A 26,992-nucleotide genomic window follows, 5' to 3' on the forward strand; every position below is an offset into this window, starting at 1 on the left:
CGCGGAAACACCTACCGCTCGAGCACGGAGGATCATTTCGCGCTCCGTTTCACTGGATATCGCTGAAATGCAGTCCTGCTTCCCTGGCGAGCTCTTTGTTGCAAGGTTCAGAGGCAGCAACGGTATCCATCGCGGCGAACGCAAACGCAGCGACCATGCATGCAGCCATGATGCATCCAGCGCCTCGGCCGTTTACGCAAGCGGTGACGTATCATGGCGCATTCTGATTCGCTGAGAGCAATGAAATCTGTGACGACACTGCTTCAGCGCCAAATCTGGGGTGAGAGAAATTGAAGAAGAGATAGTTGGTCTTTGTTTACGAATTTCTCCGCTAATAACACATATTTTTGCACCGAACAAAACTGCATGCATTCCTGAAGGTCCCTCTTTTATTCCAGCTGAAATTCCTGTTTCTCTTTAGTGTCCCTTTAAGGCGCGTTGAATGTCTGGTGGCCGGTGTCTGGCGCACGCCGGCCGCGCTATTATTGTAGCGTTTGTTCTAGTGGTGGAAATCCTTGCAGTAGTGGTGGTGTGGCATGACGGCTTTGATCTCGGTGAACTGTGGTGGTGTAAACAAGCGGATACTGCTCGCTTTGTACCCCGGTGCTGCGGCGGAAGCTACAGTGCCGGGCGCCGACGCGAAGCGGTGGTCGTTGGGGTGTTGCTACGCTGCGCTCCGCAACAACCCAATAAGCGCGAGGACAAGCGGGTCCTCGCGCTTATGTCACTAGGCACCTAGGAGCTCCACGATTGCCATGCAACCCGTGTTAAGCGGAAGTCACATGACCCGCAGTGCCATGCCCCCTCTGTACCTTCTAGCAATTGGAAAAACACCCGGCTGCCAGGAACGCTGTCGCTCGTAGGCGTTGACGCGTCCAGCGCTATTCACGCGAAATGGCGCGAAAGGGAAGGTACCTCCGAAAATGATCGCTCGAGAATACCTTCCCTACATGCGTAGTTAAGTTAAACCAATTCCATACCTAGCATCAACCAAGTTAACACCTAGCAGTAGCAGCCAGTAAGACTTGAGGATTGACACTTTCGCTGTGCCTAAGCTTTGCATGACCGAGTGCAAACTTGCTCGCTTTTTTCTTCCTCAAAACTTCTCTATCTACCATGCACCGCTACCTATATGCCTGTTTAACAGTTCCACTCGTATCTATCTCTTTCCTGTTTCTTTTCGCCCCACGGCTCTTGCTTAACAGCTGACCAGTTGATGCTTCCGTCCACTTTAACTCCAAGCGCTTCCGGAAGGTGTATAGTACGTTACTACGGCTCTCACTTGGTGAATCCCTTCGCATTCCATTATAATGTGCTGAGAGGCCTCCGGATTATTGCTGCAGAATATAAATGCCTCACCTTGTTGCGAGCATTTTCTCCTGTATGGTTTTTGTACTTAGACAACCAGCTCGAGCGTCAAATAGCAAGGCACGGCCCTTTGTGTTATCGTACAGATTTTCCCTTATAATTTCTTTCTTCCCATTCCTGTAAAACTCCATGGTCTCTTTCGTTTCCGTTATTTGCATCCAATCCACTGTCTCTGTTTCTCTCACTTTCTATCTGATCACTCCCTGGTTGCCTATTTGCCACTGTCGGCTGCTAAAGCCCCTTGATGTCGGAAAGTAGCGACACTCTCTGATCTACGCCGCGACACTTTCGCCGGCGCTATTAACCTCCTCGTTTTCTCCCCCTCTTTCGCGGAGCCAGCGCATCTGCCACGCTGAATGTCTGCGGCGCGCGATACGACCCTGTCAGGTGACCCTGACGTCATGAAAACGGTTCGAAACTTTCTTTCGCGCGCTTTTAGTTCCTTCCGCCCGCCATGCGCCTTCCAATCGGTGGGCGCCCTGCCGCTCCGAACGTGCGTTTCCTAAGTTTTCCCGTGTTTCCGTAGGAATCTGGGCTTCGTTCTGTGAGGAAATACCTTGCTGCTGCGCGTTTCAATGCAGCAGCAGGTCAGAGAAGGGCTAGCATTATTTCCTATCCCCCGGGAAGAACAGAATGTCGTGCGCCGGAAGCCGTGGCTCCATAACATCGGGAGAAAGGATTTCGCCCCTTCTAAACACGTCGTTCTTTGCGAGGTGATTGTTTCAGCTTTCCTTATATTGGTAGGTGAAGTTGCATGGAGATTTTAATGCCCTTTGCATAGCCGGACTCTTCGTTTAGTTCAATACAGAGTTTTTCTTTTTTTTAAGTCAGTCGCTGAACTCTTTGTTGACTCTTTGCGCTGTGACAAAGTTTTTTTGTGTTATCGTGCGTGCGTTTGTTTGCAAGTGTATGTAATTTATGAGTTCAAAGCTGTAACTCCTATTCTGTAATTGCGTGTGTGTGCGCGCGTATCTGTGTTTCCGAGTTTGCATGTATGTGTGTGTGCATGTGTGTGTGTGTGTGTGTGTGTTCGTGTGTATATATGTGCACATGCGCGTGTGTGTGTCTATGTGTGTGCGTGTGAGTGAGCGCCGAGTTGAAATACTTCGTAGTTAACGTGGCACTTTTTTTCGAACTACCTACCTGTCCGGTCTGCAACCTTCGGCGCCGCCTAGATCATTCTGTAGGCGTCAGTTTTAAAACACTGGTAGCGATTTTCATCGTGCGAAAAAGCGCGAATAAGAATTGTTTAGCTGAATTAAAGCAAACAATTATCCTGTTTCCTGCATATAGGCTTATGAACGTGAGTTGATTAAGCGAAAGTCAATTGACAACCGCTCAATCTTGGCAGCCGTCGTGAAGTAAATAGCCGTACGTAAGAAAGCGAAGTTATACGTATCTGGCATGGGTTATTCGTGGATGCTCATATCGTACAAGCCATGCGCTTTTCATAATCTCCCTGAACTCCGATAAACTTTTACATCTTGAAAGCTGTAAGTTGATTATCAATTGTCATAGCCTTAGAAGTTTCCCTGTGAGCAAACAGCCTCTTTTTTCTCTTTTTTTAGAGACTTGGGGTAGTCCCAGAAGTGATGGAATACAATTTCGCGTCGTTTAATCGTTATGGAATACAGGCGCATGCGTTAAGTTCTATATTGCCTATTTCGCAAACACAGCACGTATTTCGCACAGTGACATTGGTACAAAGGCTTTTGGCCCACGCGAATTCGCTTTAAATAAACTATCACATGTCTTTTTGGTTAACTTCTTTGAACATTTTAAGAGCCACCATTGTGAAACAAATTCTCGTGTATATTCTATGCTGCTTACATTCTATGCGCTCAGTACACCTCCGCGTTACGAACAGCCCAAGTGGCGACGGAGAGGCAAACCGCTCAGCCACTGCTTGGTACTCATTTTTTTGGAGCGCTTCCGCTTGTTTTTATCGAAGCGTCTTCAAAAAAAATTGTCACGCCGTTCTATCGGAAGCGTACTTTCGTCACGACAGGTTCACAAGAGATAAATTCCCATATAACGCTTCAAAGGGCCGAATAAACAAACGCGCGCATTGATTCTAATGCGGCTGCTTCGAGCCACTGGAGGGTTCAGTGGCCGGGGGCGATTTTACAATTGCTAGTATATATGTACAGCGGGGGCGTGGCACTGCGAGACACGTGACGTCCGCTTAACACGTGTTGTCATGGCGATCGTGGAGCTCCTAGGCAACGTTTATAGATACTTTTATAAACGTTGCTCCTAGGTGCATAGGGACATAATCGCTTAAGGACTTTTGAGGCACTGGTCTCCGCTGAGCGTGGTTATCTCCGGGACGCGTATTTCTATTTGCGCCCACGTACAGCGCTCGACCGCTGGCGCCACTAGGCGCCACGCAGCGCCGCTCGCGCGTACCGCGTTTCTAGGTGGTTGCTTTCGCCGAGGGCGCTCGAACGTAATCATATGGTTCGCACATAGAGTTTCTCACTATAACACCTAGAGGGTAAACTGGCGCCACCATCTATGCGAGTTTCTTAAAGGTCTGCCGTGCCCTCATGGGAATGACGGGATATGTGTCTGCGAGGCTTGTGTTGGCTGGTGTTGTACGAGGCTTCGTCTAAAACGTGGATATGGCTACTCGAATAACGCGTTCTTAAAATAAAATCTACATAAAAGGCTTTCATTCACCTATATTACATCTCTCAATAAAGTTTACTCACCTACAATGCAGCATCAAGCGAAGAAAAGCAAGAACAGAAGACAAGTTGTTCCAAAGCGAGCGAGAATCTTGTCGTCTGCCCTCCAACTTTAGCAGCCAGCTGATACTTTTTACGTTTCATAGAATTGTTCATCCAATAGTATGTCCTCAGAATTAAACAAAACATGTTTTTGTGTAATAATAAAGCTAAAGTAGTTTTTGACGTCCTGTTTTAGCAGGAAATTAATCATTGTGACAGACGGAACGGTGTTAGCCAGGCGCGTCTTCAAGGCGTTCTGGCTCTCCAAGAACGATGCCTATCCGAATCCACAATATACCGGCATTCCCTTGCATACCACGGCGCAGCAGCGCCACATTTCCCTCTAGGTTTTATAGTGTGAAGCTCTATGGGTTCGCATGAATGCAAGTCCCAATAAAGAAGAAAAAAAAAGTGGCTGTATGGCTGAGTGGTTACGGCGCTCGATTCAGGATTGTGCGTTCCCGGGTTCGATTCTCGCTTTGGCTAGATTTTTTTAATATCACGGTTTTCCTTTTTTCCCTTTTTTCCCTCACTGTTTGCCAGCGCGGTCAGTTGAACCCCGGTGCCACGGCGGAAGCCGTGGTGCCGGGCGCCGACGGGAAGCGGCGGTCGTTGGGGTGTTGCGGAGCGCAGCGTAGCAACACCCCAAATAAAAAAATACTGCTCCAGTCAGGTATACTGCTCCCTCCCTGATAGTGAGATTATATTTGGATCATCAAAACAGTGATGCGTTTATTTAGGATTACCACCGATCCCCTAACAGCAGGCTAGTCACCACCAGCCCAGCGTGTTCTCCGTCAACGCCTCCTCCGTTCCAACGGCGGCGGCTAGAAACATGGTACGCGCGAGCGGCGCAGCGTGGCGCCAGCGGTCGAGCGCTGTACGTGGGCGCAAATAGAAATACGCCTCCGGGACCGGGCGCAACGACCTTGCCGAGCGCAGCTCCTACGTGCGTAGGGAGCGAATCGTGGCCGGTGTCTGGGCCACGCCGGCCGCGCTTTATTGTAGCGTTTGTTCTAGTGGTAGAAATCGTTGCAGTAGTGGTGGTGTGGCATGACGGCTTTTGAGCTCGGTGAACTGTGGTGGTGCCCACGAAACACAAAACGTCTTGAAGACTTTTCGGAACGGCTACAAACGGTTATAGACGTCTTGGTCTACGCGAAGACGTTAAACAGATGTTCTTGGAAACATCATGTATAGCAGGAAGTACGGTTAGTCAAATATGCTATTGTGTTTCAGCTGTGGTAAGAGCCCACCTCTGGCGTCACCGGAGTATACTTTGGTGAACGTCTTGAGAGCGTATAACTCAAGAACTTTTTTAGATGTTTTTGTCGGAAAATGTGTGACGTGCTTGGGCGTGCGCGGGAAAGTGAAAAAGATTTAAAATGCGCATGCCCGACGCGCAGCGTTACATTCCGTGCGACTTTAACAAGCCATATGCAATCCGTTAACGTCGCATATCATATATAGCCTTTCGCTGCTTTCCCCCTTTGGGTGAACAAGCAGAAAAAGCCTGCGGGGTTATTTGATTCCTTTCCGATTTTTTCACTCGATGAGTCTGTCACGATAGTGAAAGTTTAGAAAAAAGAAAACGGCCGGGCGCGCACGCACGTGCGCGCCCGTTCAGCGTTCTTATCAGAGCCGTACGTGTCTTCCTTTCCATTTGCATGCGTGAACAAGCGGTGAAGAAGCCGGAATTGCGATACCAGCTATCGTCACCAATAGATCTGGCCGCGCGCGGTCGCAAACGTGCGCTCCATGTGAGCGAACTGCTATCTGCTCTTGGACCGCACCAGGGGGGCGCGCTGAAGTTTCCGCGAGCGATTTAAAGGGACCGTGCTCGTGCTCTCAAGCTTTCGCTCGCCAGTGCTCATGCTTCTCTTCCCAAGTCTTTTCTCACGCTCAAGACTTGACCAGCGCCTGCTGATACGGTGCAGTTCCTTACGGTACGTATACGTTTACCTGCTACAACTTGCACGCCACTTTTGTTTTGGCGGGCCCGTGCTGGCGCGAAGTTTAGACTCGAATATATTTGCACGCACGGTACGTAGCAGAACGTTCTTTTGTGATCTGGGAGGTAAAGCTGGAGTTTCACATAATTGGTTGAATGATTACAGACATTCTAGCTGCGTGTGGCCTTTAAGATGGCAGCAGCGTGCTGCATTGCGTAGTATACCGGGGCATTGCTTTCTTGGCTTCTCCTCTGTGTAGCTTCCAGCACGGTAGCATTCAGGAAAGTCTTGCATTGGTGTGGTAACTTCACTTACAGTTGGAGGATTGGAAAACATTTTGCGGCATGAGAGTCGTGAGACGACGTCCTTTAGTAGTGAGGCCATTTTATGATTAGTTAAATGTTTAGGGTCCCTTTAGGAAGATAATGGTTTTATTGACATGTGGTACAATAGCGCAGTGATATTGTAAGAGACACTCGGAAGGAGCAGTTGCCGGCTTTGATTGTCAGGCTAAGCACACCTGTTGCTACAACCCACCAACACCACTACTTAAATAAAAGTAGCATACTCTTGTAGGATATTTGTTTACAAACCATCTAACTGCTAATGACCTACTGCAAGTCGTGTGTGGATCAAACCATTTGCCAGTTTAATTCCACTCTACAGTAGCTTTTTCATATCATATCTGCAACATAATTTTGAACGTCATCAGTACAGCATAAGATTTTGAGAGAAAGTATTGCTTAAATTTAAAAAGTAAATGTGACCGAGGTAAAACAAATTTGAAATACCGAATCGCACATCTTCATTGTAAATCAAGTGTGGCTTACTCACTTTTTTCTTCACTGTTGTATTACAGAGCAAACTTCTGTGGGCAGCCAGTGGTATCCAAGAGGGAAGGGACCTGGATTGCTGTGGTTAGTGCAGCTACGTCTTATTTTCTGTGGTCACCTTTTCTACTGTATTAAAAAATTTGTAAAATCATTCTGAATGTCCTTTAATTTATTAGTCAATAAAGCCACTTTCTCACAAGGTCAGGTAATTTTTTCTGCATGTTATGCACATTTGCTTTGGATGGGTATTGCACATTTGATATATGTTAACCAATTTTATGCAAGTTATTATAAATAATATAACGTGATGCTTCAATTTATTTTTCAGTTCTATATAGTAACATGCATGTACTATGACACTAGCATACGGATGCATTGTGTGCTGAAGAAGTGGCTATTAATTTTGCTTACCACATCACGGTAGGATGACAATCTAAAAATGCTGCTTTAAGGACAGCTATAAAAGCGTGCATATTGTTTCTGAAGCCATTATACGTTATGGCTTCGGAAACAATGAGCAGGCTTTTATAGCTTAAGAATTTTGTTAGATGTTCCCAGAATTCTGTTATAATTTAATTATAACAGAATTCTGGGAACGTCTAATACAATTCTTGAAGTTGTTCTTGTCGAGATGTTTATTAGCCAACTTTTAGCGTAACGTTAGCAGAGCTTACTGAAGTACCTGTAGACGTCCACGGCTAGAAAATGTCTTGACCAGGACAGCTATTACACTTTTGAATTATCCGTTCAAGACATCTTTTAGACGTCAAATAGCTGCTTGTGTGTTTCGTGGGTGTAACCAAGTGGATACTGCTCGCGTTTGAGCCCCGGGGCTGCGGCGGAAGCCACGGTGCCTGGCGCCGACGCGAAGCGGCGGTCGTTGGGGTGTTGCGGAGTGCAGCATAGCAACACCTCAAATAAAAAAAAAAATACTGCTCCAGTCAGGTAGACTGCTCCCTCTCTGATAGTGAGATTATATTTGGGTCATCAAAACAGTGATGCGTTTATTTAGGAATACCATCGTTTCTCTCTCGCACCCGGGCTTGTCCTCTCGCCTGCGAGAGAGAAACGATGGTATTCCTAAATAAACGCATCACTGTTTTGATTATCCAAATATAATCTCACTATCAGAGAGGGAGCAGTCTACCTGACTGGAGCAGTATTTTTTTTTTTTTTATTTGAGGTGTTGCTATGCTGCACTCCGCAACACCCCCACGATCGCCGGTTCGCGACTTCCGCCGCGGCGCGTTGCTCAGCCACTGCCACTGCCAGCCACTGCCAGAGAGCCACTGCCAGAGTGCAGTGGCTAGCGAGAGGTAACGATCGAGAGGGCTGACGGCATAGCTCGCGGAATCGTATCCGAGTGCCGATCGAGACTCTCGAAGAACCTCGGATCAGCCCGCGCGACATCCTCGAAGCACAGAGGAAGACAGAAATTCAGCCAGCCACACCCCAAACTCCGACTACAAACACGTACCCTAATATATTAATCCTCAATAAAATCCACCCAACGCAATACCCGGACGCACGTCCGTGGCGTTGGGGGCGGCCACCTGTCACCCACATAACGTGGACGTGTAGACTGAGGCCATCTGAAATTAGCTTACCCTTATTAGGGACAAACCCATTTGAAAGGCAGTGGGAGGTCTGGCTTGCGAGCAAGGATCGGGATAGTCAAGTTCCTCTGTTTGACTAAGCCCAGCGAGCCGCACAGGCCACTGGAGCCCTGGACTAGGGGACTCACTCATTATTGCCCTAACAATGCCACCTAAAAAATTTAAAAGACAATTGGCCCTACTGCTACGCTGTGCCGACGCTGCAAAAAATGTGGTTGATCCCTCTTATATAGGAATCGGTATAGAACACGAAAGTGAAACGTGTCTTCACAGAAGTAGTGTAATGTTTATTGCACATTGATATATAATGTCTATTGGTGTTTTGTGGCTAAAGCGCCCTTAGGCGTTGATGCACCCACGCTGACGCCTGGTGGCACGTCTCCTCCATCACGACTACCAACGTCGATGACCATGAGCAACCGTCGTGCATATGGAAGCTGCACTACGCTGCACACGCTAGCACAACGCGAAAGACGAAGCACGTAACTGACACACTAATACAACGCGCAAGACAAAGCACGTAACTGAATCGTCACCGAGTCAAATCAGCGCGTACAGCGCGTCGTAATTGCAGCCTCCGCGATCAACTTCAGAAACATTTTCAGAGCTAATTGCGGAGGCCACGCTCCGCTGTGCTGAGTACGGTGAACGCCACTACCAACGCCACCTTGGTGGCGTTGGTAGTGCTTCTTGATGCCAGCGTCCCTTCGAATGCTGGCATCGAGGCGTCGTAGTGCTGAGACCACCGAAGCGTTCACTGTCGGTGCGCGTTAGTGTCATAATGCAGTACTTCTCTTTTCTGCTCGTAGGCGGCGGCACCGCCCCGAGCAAGAGCGCGGGTACACGGAGGAGTGTTAGATATATAAGGCCAATGCCTCCTAAATAAGGCGCGTCTGTGTAGCTCTCTGCAAATGCGTTTGTGGCGCAATGGGTTAAACGCTCGGCGATCTATCGTCGCGGACCGAGAGGTCGTGGGTTCGATTCCCAAATTTTGCATGTTTGTGGAACTTTTTCTTCTGGTTCTTTCTTTGTATTATGTTCTATGACGTATTTCCGTGACGGAAATACGTCACTGAAGTCTTGGTGGACCCCGGCATAAAACACTGTCGTGTTAAAAAAAAAAAAAAAAAAAAAGTTCGTGTCAGAAGTGGGATTCGAACCCACGCCCACATTCGTGGACCAGAATTCTCGCACAACCCGCAATGCGGGCAAGGCAAATAACCTTGAGTCTGGCGCCTTAGACCGCTCGGCCATCCTGACACGTTCAGCAACTTACATAAAATGGTATATATTCAGTATGGCAATTTAGCACTATGATTACTTTGTTATTGTGCCATTAATTGCAACTAATGCACATACCTGTAGAGAATTATCCGTCAATACTTCGAAAAATTATTCTCCTCAGAATACTCCAGCAGCCATGGAGGTAACTACAACAGGGGCACGTTTTTTTGTAGATGGCAGTTCGAACAGCTCGAACAGCTCGTTCCATTTCCTTACCGTAATTTCCTGATCGGAAATCGTGATGTCGGCGGCTGTACGGTTCCCGTAGGCAGGGCGGGCAAGGCTCGTAGCCGCCGGCTACCGAAAGCGGAAAAAAAGAACGTGCCCCTCTGCGTTAATCGGTGCTCTACGATTAAAGAAGTTCCACCGGCTCGTTAAGAGTGTCCACACAGTCCGTGCCTCGTTTGCAGTGTGCCAGTGGTGTTCGCGCTGGTACCGCGCGATGACCGTCTCCAACGTGATCCGTGGAGCCGCGAACACGGCCGTGTTTACATTGTGCTTAACCGCATCCATTCGCCTTCCCGTTGCCACCTGTACCGCATCATTACTACAACGTCGTCACCTGTAACAGCGGCACCAAACGAACCCGCGCGCGCGTGCGTCCAACGATGGTGAACTTTGCCAAGGCGCTCGTCACCAAGGCGTGGAAGTTGGTGCTGGGATTTTTCGGCGTTCTTCGCCGAGCGATGTGCTGCTTCCGCAAGCGCCGCAGGGCGTCAGACGTCGGACTGCCCGTCTACCTTACCGCTCACGGGACAGAGGTATTTACGACGCGACTGTTTAGTGCTTGTTTACTGTGCATTCCGCTTGCGTCTGTTAGCATCGGCAAGCGTGAATCGTTAGCGGCCCCCCTATAAGCGCGAGCGGGCATCTCGTGATTTTGTTTGGTAAGCAGCGGTCAACTCAACCTAGGTGATCGTTATTGTGGCGACTGAATTGATTAAATTCTGTGCGTAGCAATGGTAAAACTTGTTTGCCCAATGTGGAAGATGTAGCTGGCGATAAATGGTTAAGGAGTTGTATATGCAGCTGTTGGTTATGTGCACTGTCCTGTGCAGTGTGATATGGTGTTTGGTCTATATTTATAGAAAGCGTGTCTTGTTCAGCTCATCCATATTGCGCAGCCTGATGTCGCACATTGTTTTGTTGTTGGCCATTTTGCTGCAAGGTGTAACCTTCTATGAAGGAATTCGCCGCTTTATTTTCACATTTATGCAGCACTTTCGTAATTCTTCAACACGCACGAGCACGAGAAACAGCACTCTAAAGCACCCAAGTGAAGCTAATTTACTAAAAATTTACTAAAATTTACTTAAAAGTAAATTGAGCTCTAGCTGGCAATGTAGAGCTGACGGATTTTAGACGTCACCTACCGTTGCTTGTGGGAATCTACTGAGGTCACCTCTTTCATCATTCTGTGCAGCCTTGCAGTGTGCAGCAGCTGACGGACGATCTTCAAAGCTGGGACTCTTGGAACGAAGAGAACGGGCCTGTCTCAGTCCAAGTGGACTCTTCAGGGAACCAGGGCACAGCGGGGGGTTCCCAAAGACACGCTGCGATCGGCAATGGTCCTTCGAGTGGACGACCATCTGGCCCTGGCAATCGTGGTGCTGGGGACCTGAGACAAGACTCGCAGAGTGATGACGACGTGGACTTCTTCAAGGACATGGCACCCACCAACATCCGGCAGAAGAAGGTGGGCAGAGCACCTTGTCATTGTGCCTAGGGCTGAGTACTTTCTTGCGGCAGAGCTTGACTTTGAGGGGATGCTAATCGGCACATGTTATGTCTGGGCAAAAGTGACAAATTTCATGGTGTTCAGAGCATCACTTATGCCAAGAACAGAGCTTTTGTATGCGGAACCATGACACAAAGGTAGGACTGGGTTGGTGTACTGCCACTGTAAAAATGTGGCACGAGCACCCATGACATAGGACACGCATGGCCAGATTCAGGTTTTTTTCAAAGCGGGGGGGGTCTGACTTTTGTGATGGTGATTGATGATGATGACGAGTTTTTTAGGTGCTGACGGGTTCTCCTCAATAATCGTGAAACCTTGCTTGTCTCTCTAGAGCAATATAACAGTAACAGCTGTAAGAAGGACTGATGAGACTTCATGAGCTGTATGCTGGCACTGCGCACACAAATTGTAAGGTGGAGGCTCAGGACATACAGACATCTCCCCTGGATCCACATAACATAACCTTTTTATAATTGATAAGTTATGAGAGTATTATGGGGTCTTGCCGTTGAGCACAAGGATGTCGGTTTGATTGTGAAGTACTTTTTCAACACCTATCCAATCATTTGATTGCTTCACGAACACCCCACGCATAGGCCCTCAATGCACAGCGCATTATATTTGAGTTTCACTGAATTTAGAGGTTTCTTGCTCTAAGCCTAAGGTGTCTTCAATGTTTGATATTCAAAAGCCACTTTGGTGTGTACGCTCTTTCGCACATTTCAAATGCTGCACAGAAATGCCACTTGTGTGCACAAATGCATGATGAAATCTCTTATTTCAACTGTTAGCATGTACTCTGTGGTTCATTAGTGGGATCTTATGAATGTATGATACCACTCGTAGAAGTGTTCTTCATGCTGGAGACTGGAATTTTTTTGTACTGCAGGTCTTGCAGTGAAAAATTGTCTCATTAGCATTTTTCACTTTACACTGGTTGTATACTGCACAATCTCTGCTGTTACTCTCGGAAATGTTGTAAATGAAACATGGCCTGCAAACCAATCCATTCTTCGTAATCGAAATTTTCATTTTTTCTTGTAATGGTCACTGTAATTGTTACTGCACATCACAGTGATATGCAGATGCAACAAATTTAAAATACGTCCGACCATTATGACATGCTGCCAAACATTCATTTACATGTGAAACGGGCTTCATGGCTTCAGCTTCTTGTTGATTGATTGACGGACTGCAGAGTGTCGAACCGAAACTTTTTTCGTTTAGGTTCACCGAAAACAGTTCAGTTCTGGTTCAACTCTCGAGTGAAAAAAATATATGTAGAAAGTGGTTCGAAGCAGTTCTGGTTCATTTGCATAACTGAGGAATTATTACAGGAAAACAGCACAAATTTAATTTTTTACAAAAACTCGACGCTGCTGCTAAGGCTGCCCTGAAAGATGTGAGCCTGTTGTTTGTTGTTCAGGTTACGAGTAGCTACAAAAGACATGCATATCCAACAACAATGCTGGAATCTTTCTGAAATGAAGCGTTATTGAGGGAGAGAGAGGAGATTGAGGAAAAGCAAAGAGTCATCGAGCTTGCTGTTCTGCTCGGGAGGAAACGGAAGAAAAGAAAAATGGGGAAACGAGGAGTAATGATGAGGACAGGCAGTAAGATGCAGTTACATACACGTTCGTGTTCGAAGGGCCCGTTCACAGACATTAATGTTGACCTGTCTTAACTAAATATTTTAAGAAACCCTTGATGGCTCGCTTCATTGGTATGCCTGATAAGTGGCTCAATAACACTTTTTCACTTAATGGCCTGCTGTTAATCGGTGCTAACAAAGCGATCAATGCCTGTCATTCACAGTCGTAATGGGGGCAAGCAAGAAGCATATGTGCTCCACTGCCTCAGGTACTTTGCACACATCATAGTGTGGCGAGTCCGTGGGTCGCTTGCGATGCAATATTGTCGCCTTAAAGGGACACTAAAGCAAAATATTGATTCGAGCTAGAGTGAAACATTAATGGGGCCCTGAAACACTTTTTAAACATAGTGAACATAGTAAGAAAAGTTGCCGATTAGAGACCGAGGCTCCTGTGAACATGTGAGCCAAATATCATTGCACTGCATGCTGCAGGCAATTTACAATCTTGCGCCAAAAGCAGCATAAAATCACTTGCTCTCACTATTGCAGTGTTGTCGTGCAGCGTGATCACAGGCAGCTGGAACCTCAACAGCCATTGGCTGATTTCGTGACCGCGGCAACATTCTCAGTAATACAATTATTGCTCATTTGAATTATATATATATATATATATATATATATATGTCTGCGATCTCAAAAAGACAGGAAAATGATTTCATCTTTGCACTGCTGGTCTACGCACGACAGCTGCGCCTTGCTGTGTCTGCTGCGCATGGTCTCCAAGATGATAAGCTTAGCGTAGATAACCGCCACAAAGGGCCGCTACGTAATGACGGACTTCCAACCTATGGACTGGGTCAGCCGAGCATTGCTACCTTGCATGCCAACTCCCTGTGTAGCTTCCTGCGCGCTAGTGGAAATGAAACGCTAGAGCAAGTTGCTTATAGGTCCGATACCTTTGCTTGTGCTTCAACGATTCGAAAAATGTTTGCGGCAGGAGATTCACGAGGCAACAGAATAAAGATACCATTCTACAACTAGTATTTAGAACAGTATTTCAGGGTCCGTTTAAGCGTCTCTAATAACAAATTCATCACTCGTAGGGAGAACAGAGCTATTGTAAGCGAGAAAATGACGAAAGTGGAAAATCCGAGTGGTGCCACTTGTCGTGGAGTATGGTACCTCTCCCGAGGCTGTCTCGCAGGTAGCAGCAGAGGTGGTGACGTGCAGATTACGTCATGACCTCAATTTTAGTGCAGGAGATTCAAATTGAAGAGCGGCAGCAGGACTTTCGGTGGCAGTATTCTATGCAACAAAGTTGTACTATATTGGTGCCCAGAAAACACTGATAGACTTCTAGACAGGTAAGCTATCGAGTTAACTCAACTTAATATTTTCCTCTAGTGTCGCTTTCACACCACGCATAGTCTGCCCCCTGACGCAATATTCTGAAAACCATTCTAATGGTGCTGCGACATTTAAACACAGCTAATATAGCAGTAACCAAGTTTTTTCTACTTTGCTGCTCGCTAAAATTTTTGGCAGGAGCGTAATCTTGAACACGTTGTCTTTTTATATGTTTCAAATGTTTTACATTTGGTTACAGGGATATTAGATCTGTATTTGGCTGTTTAAGCTCTGCGCCACCAGATGGCTGGACCGTGCATGCCGATCAGGCTGCTCACGTACATCTACGAAGCTCCTTCATCACAGCGGTATGGAGGGGCTACAGTGTAAAGGGGCTTTAGTTTACGTCTCTGGCTATCCGTCAAAACACCCAGCCCGCCTGTGGTTACCAGAATACCGGACACGCTCGGCGCTGCGACAGAACGCTCGCAACGCACGCTGCTTGATCGCTCTTGCAGTGTTTCGACGGCCGGGTGGCTAGCGGAGAGGTTGGAGAGTCTTCGCACGCTGGCTCCAAAACAACCGGAAGTAGACGACAACGTACGTCACAACATGACGTAGAGCCAGCGAAGGCGGAGCTTAGCCCCGATCACTCGGCGAACGAGTTGAGGAGGAAATGCATGGCTGGGAAGGAGGGCAACTTGTAATCGTCCGTGGCTCTCTTATTATGAGACGCTTCTCTTAAATTGTGACGCTAATGTTTTACTGTAGCTGTATCCTACACGTCTACAAAATTTGTCCGAACTGTTTCAGGGACCCTTCAATAATATATATATTGTTACGGGAAGTTATATATATATATATATATATATATATATATATATATATATGTGTTGTTTTTTTCAGTTCGGTTCTGGTTCAATACCCTGATTGATTGAGCTCAACATCCCAAAGAAACGCAGGGATTATGAGAAATGCAGTAAAGTGCACTGGAAGTATTTTGACCAGCTGGGGTGGTTTAATGTGCACCTTATGGTCTGCACGTGAGTGCCTTTGTGTTCTGCCCCATAGAAGTGCGAATGCCTCAGCTGAGAATCGAACCTCTGACCTTCTGCTCAGCAGCAGAACATGATACCCATTGAGTCACTACAGCAGATCAAATACTCGTCATCACTTACTTGAAAAATACTTGGCAGGCTTTGTCACATTGTCATTGCATCACGGCAAACACCGGTCTTCTAAGAAACATGCACGCCATTTTTTTAGTTGTAACTGCACGGCTCTTTAAACCGTCTGGAGCGTCACTCATCTCTCCACCTTGATGGTTGCAGTACATACTTCGCAATGAAGATGGTCTCGGGACCGTGCCCAGTGGTGGTCTCTCTAGTCGTCTCAAGTTTGATGCAAGGGCTGTGCTGCCGTACCAAGTGAGTAGTACTTTGTAATTTGCTTCATGCTGTGTTGCCCCACTTTTCAATATAACTTTGCAGAAGGATAAAGAAGTGAGTTTGTTAGTACACAATTGCTGGTATAATTGGAAACTGCACGAAAAAATGTTATCACTGTTGGTATTGGCTTCTCAAAAGGTAGCTGTTTTAAGAATGCCAATTCATGAATACCTTGCAGGCCATGTCAGCTGGTAGGCGACACTGTATGTCATTTACTCGGTGTACCAGAGTGGTGCACTTTGCATTCCCTGTTTATGTTTTTTGAGACGCCAGAGCTTCTGTCCACAGCAAGATTTTTTAAATTTTTTTAGCTTTAGAGAACAATATTGCCTTCTGCTTCAGTGACGCCAAGTTTGTGGAGGAATTCGCATTGCTTGACACACTTGATGCATTTGCTCAACACTGCAGACCTTGTGAGCAGGCAACCTTGCAAGAGGTCAAAGACTGGTTGCATGCGCAAGATGGTTCCCTTATATCTTTGTCTAGAAAATTGGCTAGAAACTGACTTCAATGTCACCTTTGGGCCTTTCTGAAGTTGCAATTGCAGCCGAACACAAAGTCAGTTATGTTCAACTGCTGCTATGGGTGCCATGGGTAACTGAATGTTTACACTGGCCCCACAGATGCTAGACACTTCTGCCCCGCCCCCCAGTTTGGGCCACTCATTAAAAAAAGGGGCTTCGTCTACGTGCAACAAGGTACAACTATCAGCTTCAAAAAGTGCAATAAAAGACTTCAGTTTTACATTTTCATTTCTGGTGTCTGCTCGTGTTGTACTGCCTCCTCTTTTTGTTTGTCCTGTCATGCTTTTGCATGCTCCAGGTGTGTGTGTGTGTGTGTGTGTGTTGCGTGTTTTGTGCATGTAAATGCAATATGCAGACAGTTACAGCAACATCTGGTGCAAAAAAAAAGTTCACAAACCCTGTCATATACTGAGTGTTGCATAAATGGGAGTGCCAGGTATACATAACTATTCCTGCTAAACTGCTGGCTTGTTCATGCTCAAATGCCCCTCAGAGCTAGGGTTTTGCAGTGAGTTTAGTTTAATACCACATTTGCAGGCATTAATTTCTAGCTTCATACATAATAAATCCGATGGCACCCCTAAAAGGTTTCCGATTCTGTTGCCAACCAATGGGGGTGCCACCTGTCACAGCTGTGGCAAAAACAGTGTCTCTCGCGTGGATGCGGCTCAATGGAAACATTTTGCTGGCTGAACCTCTACTATTTCCTATCCTCAAAGCACCAGCAACAATGCATGCAGGACAAACAAAAGCAAGCTTGACTTCTGCACCAAAAAGCATCAAGCCTTATATAGGCTTGTTGGGTGGCCACACCTATTTGCAGCTCAAAACGGTTTAAAAAATTGACGGTAACTGTAAGCACAAGTTAACAAACTGGTGATATTGCAAGAACAAGTGTTGTTCACAATGAGTCACCCATAAAATAATTTGGGGAATTTTGGTAGTTTTCCCGATCAAAAATTTTGTTGTAAAAGGGTTGTTCCAATAAATTCATCAGCCAGCAGCATGGCCTGCCCACTGAGGTGTATGTGCCCTCCCACCTGCCCAGGGTGCCGAATTAGGTGTGCTCGAGGACAGTGGTGACACTGCGGAGGCCAGCTGGGAGGACGAGGCGGAGCTGGAGGTGGACTCTGCGATCCGCGAGAAGCGCCAAGCCGAGAGGGAGCGCCGCATCGCGGAGCACCAGCGAAGGAAGCGCGAGAAAGAGCAGCAGCGCACCACCAGCGGCAGTGTTGCCCCCACAGCCAGCGGCAGCAGTGCTCCGCATTCGTCGCCGCCCAGCACTAGGCGGAAGGTCTTCTAAGGGGGCTGTTGACAGCCACTCTCCTTCACGCACCATGCACACCTTGGGAGACTAGAAATGGGCTACTGCCTTTGTTGGCTTTGTGGTCGGTAAGTATTTTTTGCCTGCTAGCATATTTACCCTGAATCAAAGACTCCCTCGTATCACATTCGTACCCAGGTTTTACAAACGAGCTGTTAAGGGGACTTCCACAGCTGTTTTCGTGTGGCGGCATGCTCTATTTCAGATGTAAGTCAAAGAATTGCTAGCAATGCAACTTGCGTCAGTCCCAAATTTTTGCTTTGAAATGCGACAGTGTAGACTGCTTATAACGTAAATTGTCTGAGCCTCGAACATCCGCACATTAAGTGGTACTGCAATATAATCAAACGAAATTTTTTGATGCTGCACACGTGCAAAACAGGTAGTCTAGGCTGTGGTGCTTATCCAGCAATCGAAGCACGCGACCGGCATGTTTGTATGCACTTAAATGTACGAACATTGAAAAGGTCTTTGCGTGAAGCATACAATACACAAAAGAAAAAATGCTATAAAGGTAACAGTCACTGACCAATTTTAAAGACCTGCCCATTTATTTGGACTTGGCACCGGCACCTTCTCCATAGAGCCAATGTAGAAAAAGCGACGCAAATTTTGGGTGCTGCACGGTGTCTTGCTTGATCTTTCGGACTGATCTGCGTGCGTGATGTCAAATACACGCAGACCGTAGACCAAGTTGGAGCCATTCAACCTGTTGGACATGCCCTCACTTTCATTGCCGAGGTTGTTCCTCCACTTTCCAAGTGCCGAATGACTAGTGCGAAGAGTTGCGTAGATTTCTTGCCAATCTGTAACTTAGGTCACCAACTCCCGTCGAGGCAGCACTGGTTAGGCCTAGCCTAGCGAACGTGGGTGTCTGGAGGTATGCCATCACGGGATCGAAGCTTGCCCTTGATATGTTTGTACACTCGAACCTCATTATAAAGACGAATTCGGTTTCATATATATAAAGACCGTTATATTTATAAAGACCGCTTATAGTGCAGGACTGGATATAGTGCGGTCTTTTCAGACTCCTGTTAAAGGGCCCCTAAACCACCCAGAGGTCGAAATTTAGTTCTGGCGTTGCACTTGTGCACGAGTCTACAACGAACACGTAGCCGCGAGAATTTTTCGAAATGGTGCCGTAATAGCGGAGTTACGCGCGTTTGATGATCGAAAAACGGCCCTCCCTCGTTTCGCTCTTTCCTTCGCTACTCTCCTCGTCGGCTGGTCTCCCCTCCTCGCCGAGTGCTGCTCGAAATGTCACGTGACAAACGTCATCGCCAACGCGCTTCTCAAAACGCTGCCTACTTCCGGTTAAGGCACGTCCACTCTAGCCATGATGCTAGCGGCACATATACGGACGACGAACCGGCCTCCAGTCTGGACACCTCTCGCGCGGCAAAGTAGACGGCAGTTTGGCCGGCGCCCCGCCCACTGCACGATCAACAGGCCAATCGACGACCGCGAAGCTGCACGCCTCCGCCACCGGCAACGAAAACATCGGCTGCAGCTGAGTGCACGGCTACCGACGGGAGACGACCGGCTCGGCTGTGCTCGCATCGCAGCCGACGGCGCCGCTAATATCAGCGTATTTTTCTTCTTTGTGTACAATTATTGCGAAGAGCGATAACAACGATTAGAAAATATTGCGGCTTGTGAGCGTCGGTAATTCATTTCGAAGCGCCGTCCGCTTTAACTTTGAAGAGAACCGGAAAAGGCCTAGCGACGACATCGGCGCCGTCGAGCGATCAGCGGCGGTGAGGCTGTCGCACAAATGAGTCCCGGTCTCATCCTCTCTACGTACGGCAAGGAAATCTCGCCGCTCGCGAGCAAAACCGCTGTCGACCGGCGGCCTGCGAATGGCAAACGGCGTGCGGCGATTTAGCGTGCCGGTAACGTGGACGTAGACTTGGCGCTTCTCGGCTACCCGCTGTTGCTGCGGTGCCGGCTCGTGTTATGCGAAGCGTGCCGCTATAGACCCTGTGTTGCGCGCACGTCTGGTAAGGCCGACACTGTTCGCACAGTTAATCAGACCGCTAAGCATGACTGTGTTGGAACACGAGCGATTTGGCACTTGCGTTGCGGGCTGCAATTACCGATGCGCAAGCGCGCACAAGCGAGCAACACGGCGAGGACGAGCAGGGAGCGCGCGTACCTGCTAGCAGACAAACCGGAAGTCGTAAGTTCTTGTTCGACCAATGGGCATCGTTTCCACCGTTGACATCACCAGATTCCCCTGCTGACATCATGACGACCGCTGGGGATACCGGAAAGGCGAGGGGAGGAGGACGGCATTGTTTTTTTTTATTTTGTGGCTCTCCCGCGGCGCGTAGCGCTGCAGCGTTTGGCATCGTTGATCGTGACGGCATTCTGAACTTGATGCGCGTGTTTACTTGAAATGTTCAAAAAATATCTGAGGTGGTTTAGGGGCCCTTTAATTTTACCATAGCACTCCATGTATACATGTACCGCTTATAGTGCAGTTGCGGGAAACGAAATACCGGTTACAGTGCGGCTGCCTGGGAGTACGGAAGAAAGAGAGACGAAGTGGAGGAGAAGGGCACGTGGTGCGAACGAACAACCAGTGAGGCTGAAACCAGAATCTTGAGTGCGAGTCGTGATATCACGGTGCGCATAGCGAGCGAGGGCCACGAAACTGCCAACGCCGGCCAACGCTAGTTTCACGATAACGGCAGTAAACAAAACTTCAGCAAGCGGGTGGCGCCGGCACGGCACGGCGAAGGGCGCACGCGGAGACTGTGAAATGTGAGGGAGGAAGGCGGCAGGGAAGCGGATTTCGCCTCTGCAACTCCGCCGCTTCGGTGGTTCCCCTCGCCCTTCGTCGTAGCTCCCTCACTTTCGACTGTCCCCATGCGCACCCGCCGCCGCTACAGCCGGCCCGGCGCCAGCTCCCCGAAGTTTCGTTTTCTACCGTTATCGGGAAGCGGGCGTTTGCCGGCATGGGGTAGTTTCGTTGGCCAGCCTGGGACAGCGCCGCTGCTTCTCTCTGCGCCATAGCCACAGCGTGCAAGGTCAACACGTGACTATAAAGTAGAGGAAGCATAAAGGAGAAAGAAGGGTTCACTGCCATTTTCTACGTGTGGCTACGGTAGCGTGGCTGAGATGTCGGCACGTACACGCATGTTCCGGTGCAAAGCAGAATCGGCGACCTTGCCATTTGAGAGAGGGTGAAATTTCCGCCGCATTTTTTTTATTTTTTTGTTCGTGCACGACATTGAGGGGTCTCCCCTAAGCTTTTACTCTATGGCGGTGCCGGAGCAATGCCGGTCGGAGGTGCCGCCGCGTGATTTGGTTCGAATTAGCAAGATTCGACTGTAAGTTGAATGCAAACGTTCTAGCCGCATTCCTCGACTGTTACATACGCGTGGTGGCTCGGTGCACATGTTTTGCATATGTGCAGGCCTTGAAAATTGTTGCTTTGGTTATAGTTCGGTACCGCTTATGGTGTGGATATTCGCGACTCCGACGACTGACGTTATAAGCGGTCTACACTGTATATATGCCCAATGGGGTGCACAATTGTAAACATGGAAATAAGAAGACGGCTTTGCGGCCTGCAAAACGCTACATGGTCACACCCACAATGAAATTTGAATAAAACAACAAAAAAATCTTCGGCGTGTACAACACCTGACTTAGCACCTGATGCGACAGCTCTCAGATAGCCTTCTGTTCCATTGTGATGGTCTTTCACGTCCACTTTCCACTTGGCTCGTCGCGGTCGAGCAGCACGTGGCACACAACAGAGCTCCGCTGTGAGATCAAGCAAACTTAGCCACGCGCGCTTGGCTCGGCCGAGATTTCACCGATGTCAGTGCGATCTTGGAGGGCACGCCCAGCTGCCAGCCCGCACGGTGTACTGCAGGGAGAGGGAGAAGTGAATGCACGGCCTAGGCGTGACCCCCGAGATTGCGCCGGGGAGGTCTCCGAGGCCGGGTCCAGCTGGCGGCTGCCTGCGCGGCACGCCGTAGAGGAAGAGAGAAGTCAATGCACTAATTTTTCGAACCGCTGCTCGTAGCCGTGCAGCATGGTGCAACTCGCGCAGGCTTGCACGTGACTCTCGAGATTGCATCGGGGAGATATTGGAAGCTGCGCTCAGCTGCGCCTGCCTGCGTGGTGCGCCGTGCAGAAGTGAATGCACCGATCTTTTCACACGCGCGTAGGCACGCTGCATGGTGTGACTCGCGCAGCCAGGCACGCGCAAGAGAGAGAGAGGTCGGTGGAGAAGTGCGATAGTGAGCTGCTGCTTATGCACAGTGCGCGGCGGTGAGAAAGACCAGTGCTTTAAAAGGCGGTAGTTTTGAAATGCGGTGGCGAACAAGTGCCGAACCCAGCGGAAAGCGATGTACTCGGTGCGCAACGGTCGGGTATTTTTTCGTTTCAAAGACGAATCTAGTTCGTTATATCCATTGGCAGGATAATTTCACTTCGTTAAAACAATGTTTTATATACATAATTCTCTATGGAGATTTCAAGGGGAATTTTACTTTGTTATATCCATTATTTCGTTATATCCCGTTTCGTTATAGCGAGCTTCGAGTGTAGATGTAGACGATTATACGAAGATCGGGCATGAAATAGTATGCACAGGCTAAACTGACAGCAGCACGGATGAAGTGGAGTAAGTTCGCGGATGATCGACCGGCAACTACCATGAATGCCTATTAAGTTCAGAGAATGGGCAGAGCCGACAGAAGACTGACTATATATAAGTGCAATAAAAATATACCTGAAATTACATAACGTGCAATACAAGTAATCTATGACATCGCATATGACATCGGGGATAGCCGATATTCTAGCTGACATTAAGAGAAAGAAATGGAGCTGGGCAGGCCATGTAATGCGTAGGGTAGATAACCGGTGGGCTGTTAGAGTTACAGAATGGCTTCCGAGAGAAGGGAAGCGCAGTCGAGGACGGCAGAAAACTGGAAATTTGGAAATTTGCTGGCACCAGTTGGAATCAGCTAGCGCAAGACAGGGGTAATTGGAGATCACAGGGAGAGGCCTTCGTCCTGCAGTGGACATAAATATAGACTGATGATGGTGACATCGCAAAGGAATGTGACAAAATGCTTTTGAGGGATAGGATACAGAAAAGAAATGTGGACAAGGCAGGCAACATCATTGGTGCTCAGCTAGCACCAACTAATTCAGTTGGGGTATTTTAAAACTTTGTTGCTGGCTTAGATTACCGTCACTTGTATGCACCTGACATTTTGTCATTTTAATGTGTCTGGAATTTGAAGAATAAATAACCATAGCCAAGACTTGGAAGTACAACATTGCAGCTGTCACAGAAGACAGCTAGCATTTTGCTGCATTTGTGTTCTGTATTTTGTTTCTGTGATAAGTTTGTGGAGTAACAATTATTTTCTTCAGGACACTTTATTTTGTGTGCAGGTGGTCTTAAGCTGCAGTAAAGGCAATGGTTGCTTCTTCAAGAATTTGTTCCGGAACTCCGTGTCTTCGCAAACTGGCACCCATGCAAACCCAACACAAACTGCCCAGTGAGGTGTGCGCTCACAGCCAAGTGACTGGTGACATATTGTTCGAGATACAAGGACCTTAAAGGGACGATCTTTTGCCATTATCATTTTTGTGGCTTTCAAGTTCAAGGATGGGACATTCTGGACCGTATGTTGGCTTGTTGACTTCGAGGATGACACACAACAGTCGTCCAAGGCACATTGACTGCAGCGTTTGGGGTGTGGTGCTCGTAACCGTATTATACAAGAAGGGTGCAAGCAGTGATGTCGTTTTCAGAACCAGACAATGTATTGCTATACTTTTCTTTTTTTTAATAGTTAGCAGGTGTGCTGTTACAGGTTTATAGTTTGGGTGTGTTTTTTAAAGTACATAGAGTGTTAACTGGGACTGTTGGTGCGTACCTGGTTAATTAGGGAATCGGCGCTTAAAGCAGGAGATAAAGCAGACGACAAACAATGGGTGCAGACACGTTACTTGTGTTTCTTGTCTGCTTTTCATCCCACTTTAAATGCCGTTTCTTCGAGCAGCTGAGTCTCTAGCATTCCGGGGAGAGCCAGGAGACCTGTGCAACACATTGGTACACTTTGTTCCTTCGGTGTTACGACATCCATGAGCGGGAACGACCAGTTTGGGGGCTCCCTCGCCTGTGATAAGTGCGCATTGCTCGGTCGGCTTTCATTCGTGGCTGTGTTTGTCTCTCGGGGCCTGTTTGAGTCGAAAGCAAGAGCGAATTGTTGAGAGCAACTGCAAGTGAATACTGCAAGAGTAAAATAGAGTCCTGGTCCACATATTTTCTGTGGTCTACTATACTAGTGCGTGTGTCTTTTATAATGTATGTTGTTTATGGCTGCAGCGCATGTGGCGAGGTGTTTGTAATGTGTTAAGTGCTAAGACAGTGTCACATCGCTACACATTGGTTCACACAGCCCTTTCACATCACTCTCAAGTAAGTGGCACAGTGATTGGTCCCAGATTTGTAAATGTGTAATAGGTTGTTGTACTTCCTACAATCGAAACAAGATATACCACCAAATGAATTATTTCTGAGCACAATTTCTGCCTGCATGGGTTCATGCGCTTCAGCTAGCTCTTGTACAAAAGTCGCGGAAGTTTCTTAGCTGGTATCGCGAAAGTACTCAGTTGCCCTACTGTCCATCACAGAGTATGTAGTGTTTTCTGTTCAGAGAGCTGCAACTGCGTGCAAGTATTAGTGAATTTTGCGTGGGTAAAATATAGTTAAACATAGGTGCACTAGTGTGTGTGTGTTCTGATTTGGCTGTCATTTAGTGTGCTTTTGTACAGTGGTGATAATGTGCACCGGATTTGCTCACGATGGCTCAAAGGAATGCAAGTCAAAGCCCATAGAAGGCAGGAAACAATAGCGTACCACCTGATGCCTCTCCCAAATCATGGTTACAAGAAAGTCCTGCAGTGCGATATGCGAGGGCTGCCGAACAAGAAATAGTTCATGTCCACCTTTGTTGAATTTTGGCCCTCTGCAGTGGATTGAAAATTCGATGCATGGGTGTTTCTTTTTTGGGGGATGCCACATGCAATGTCTCATGCCTGTTCAATGGAAAAGCAGTCAAGTGTTTCCTGTGCATTGTGTTGCAAAAGCTTTTGCATGTTTGCGGTGTGACGGTTTATTCTGACACAGTCGTTTGGCCACAGCGCTTGGTTTGCTGAATATGGTTTACTGTGGAGGCCCAGATCATGATTGCTCTTGGCTCTAATCTAAACATTGCACATAACTTTCTTAGGCTCTGTTCTTATGGAGTCTGTTGCTAAAGCATTACATAAAGCCATTGTGTAGATGGGGAAATATACTAGTCACAGCTAGTTTAGCTGTTTTTGAGTCATTACAGAGGCACCTCTTGTTATTATCCCATAAGTGAGTATTGTGCATGATTTCAGCTGCGTCATGTAGAGCTTAGTTCCTGCATCAATGAGTGGCCAGATTAGCAAGTTTTTTTTTTTTTTTTTTTTTTGTCGTCTAAGAATGTCTATGCTTTCCTCTTTCTTAAACTGGTTTGTAATGGTGCGTTTAGCGGAATTTTGTGTGCATGCTATCACAATCTGTTGCAAAAAATTTTGTTCTATCTTTTTTGTGCACCTATACTGAAAGTGCGGTAAAATTTTCGTGGCTGGCTTTGCTGTTGGTATGATGCTATGTTAAAAATGAAGGGTTGTCGAGTGAAAGAAAGGCACAACCCACATTGCTGAACTTTCTCAATTCTGTGTAAAAATGTGTGCTGTGCCAGAACTTCTGGTTTGCATGAACAATTCTTGTCGAGTATTTCCACATGTAATAATGTAAAAAGAGAAAGGTGAAATTAACCTGCACGGAAAAGCTTTGCTTCATCTAAGTTTGGTTGTTGATTCCAAAACCTGCTTTCATCTCAGTCAAGTTGCTTTTTGTTAAAATAGGGTCTCTCACCGTCTCTGTGTAAAGGAACCGCAGCGACTTCTTTTCGCAAAGTTCTGCCTTGCTCTTGGCACATTTCTCACAAGCCTGCTTTTCTGTACAAACATGGCGTGTGACTTGTACCAACAACACCAACTGCGTCTAACACAAGTTTCAGTAGATTCCTGGCATGAAGATGGCTGTTCTGTTGGAACATGGTGGAAACGTTTTGGATGTGTTTGTTAGTATGACTAGTTGCACGTTGGATCATACACAAAATAGTAATGTGTGTCCGGCGCTCAAGCCACAATGGGGCACTGCAAATGGTAGTAAACTGCTGTATGACGAGGGACAATTAATCGGTACTATCAGACCGGCAGCTGCCTACTGCTCTTGAATGCTAACCAGGGTCCAGATTACAGCTCCAGCTTGCACGCACTGTCATGTGCAGCTTTGACCAGAGTTGGCTGCTCATATCATTGATGTGCACACGTAGAGACACGGCATTTTTGCCAATATTGGTTACCTAATACGACGGACAAAAAAATGAGTGGAATCGGAAGAAAGATTCTTGAAAATTACCACCGCAGGGCTGGTGTAGTGCAACAATTGTTTTCATTTGATCCAGTCTTGTCATCTGCCAGGCCAGCCAGCCCAGCCTGATGATGACATACAGGCACCGCCACTGAGAAGGGTATGAAAACAATAGCGTTGTAATGGAGCAGGAATTAAGCAGAAGGTGCACAGTATGATTCTGCATGTGATGTAACGTGCGACTATATAGTTGTACCAACAGCCACATCCACCAAGTTTACAACAGGATTCAACCAACTCCAACAAGGAGATGGCTGCTGTGACTGTTGGTACATGTCAGAAACTTGTACATGTTTGTTGGTACGAGTCATTGTGTGTTGGATCGTGCAGGAAGTCATAGTGTGTGTCCGGCATTATTCTGGCTCTGGTATTGCATGCCGTGTTAGACAAACAGTGCGCACAATGTTTTCATTGCAAACACACTTAAATCTGTCTATGTGTTTGCGTATCTACTGGCCTAATTCATCAGACAATAATGCCGATCATATAACAATGAATGTAGTTGCGAGTGGGGCCTTGTATTTTACATGCTTTCATTACCTTTCTTCATGCTACACGGTGAAATGCATATTCTTGTGGGAAAGCAAGAGCATCCACTCTCCTGGCAAGTGTTGAGATGTTTGTGCACCATGTTCCGATTAATGTATGAAGCATGAGTGTGGTGTCACCAGGCGATGTCTTAAAAGCCCAAATTTGCCAATCACTTGGCAGACAAAA

The 26,992-nt window shown here is 47.4% G+C and overlaps 1 protein-coding gene and 1 non-coding gene across 2 annotated transcripts; one reads left to right on the forward strand and one right to left on the reverse strand.

Annotated features, from left to right (window-relative positions):
- Positions 1-9,640: 9,640 nt before the first annotated feature.
- Positions 9,641-9,761, reverse strand: Trnal-caa (transfer RNA leucine (anticodon CAA)). Its single transcript has 2 exons — positions 9,724-9,761; positions 9,641-9,686 (listed from the first exon to the last, which is right to left on the reverse strand). It is a non-coding gene; the product is annotated as a tRNA-Leu (tRNA).
- A 250-nt stretch (positions 9,762-10,011) lies between these two features.
- Positions 10,012-26,992, forward strand: LOC119433769 (receptor-binding cancer antigen expressed on SiSo cells). Its single transcript, XM_037701017.2, has 5 exons — positions 10,012-10,546; positions 11,209-11,481; positions 15,799-15,894; positions 17,488-17,831; positions 23,191-26,992. The coding sequence occupies exons 1-4, from the start codon at positions 10,394-10,396 to the stop codon at positions 17,740-17,742; spliced, it is 777 nt and encodes a 258-aa protein (XP_037556945.1). The 5' UTR covers positions 10,012-10,393; the 3' UTR covers positions 17,743-17,831; positions 23,191-26,992.

This window comes from Dermacentor silvarum, chromosome 11 (assembly GCF_013339745.2).
Source record: "Dermacentor silvarum isolate Dsil-2018 chromosome 11, BIME_Dsil_1.4, whole genome shotgun sequence".
Classification (NCBI taxonomy): Eukaryota; Metazoa; Arthropoda; class Arachnida; order Ixodida; family Ixodidae; genus Dermacentor; species Dermacentor silvarum.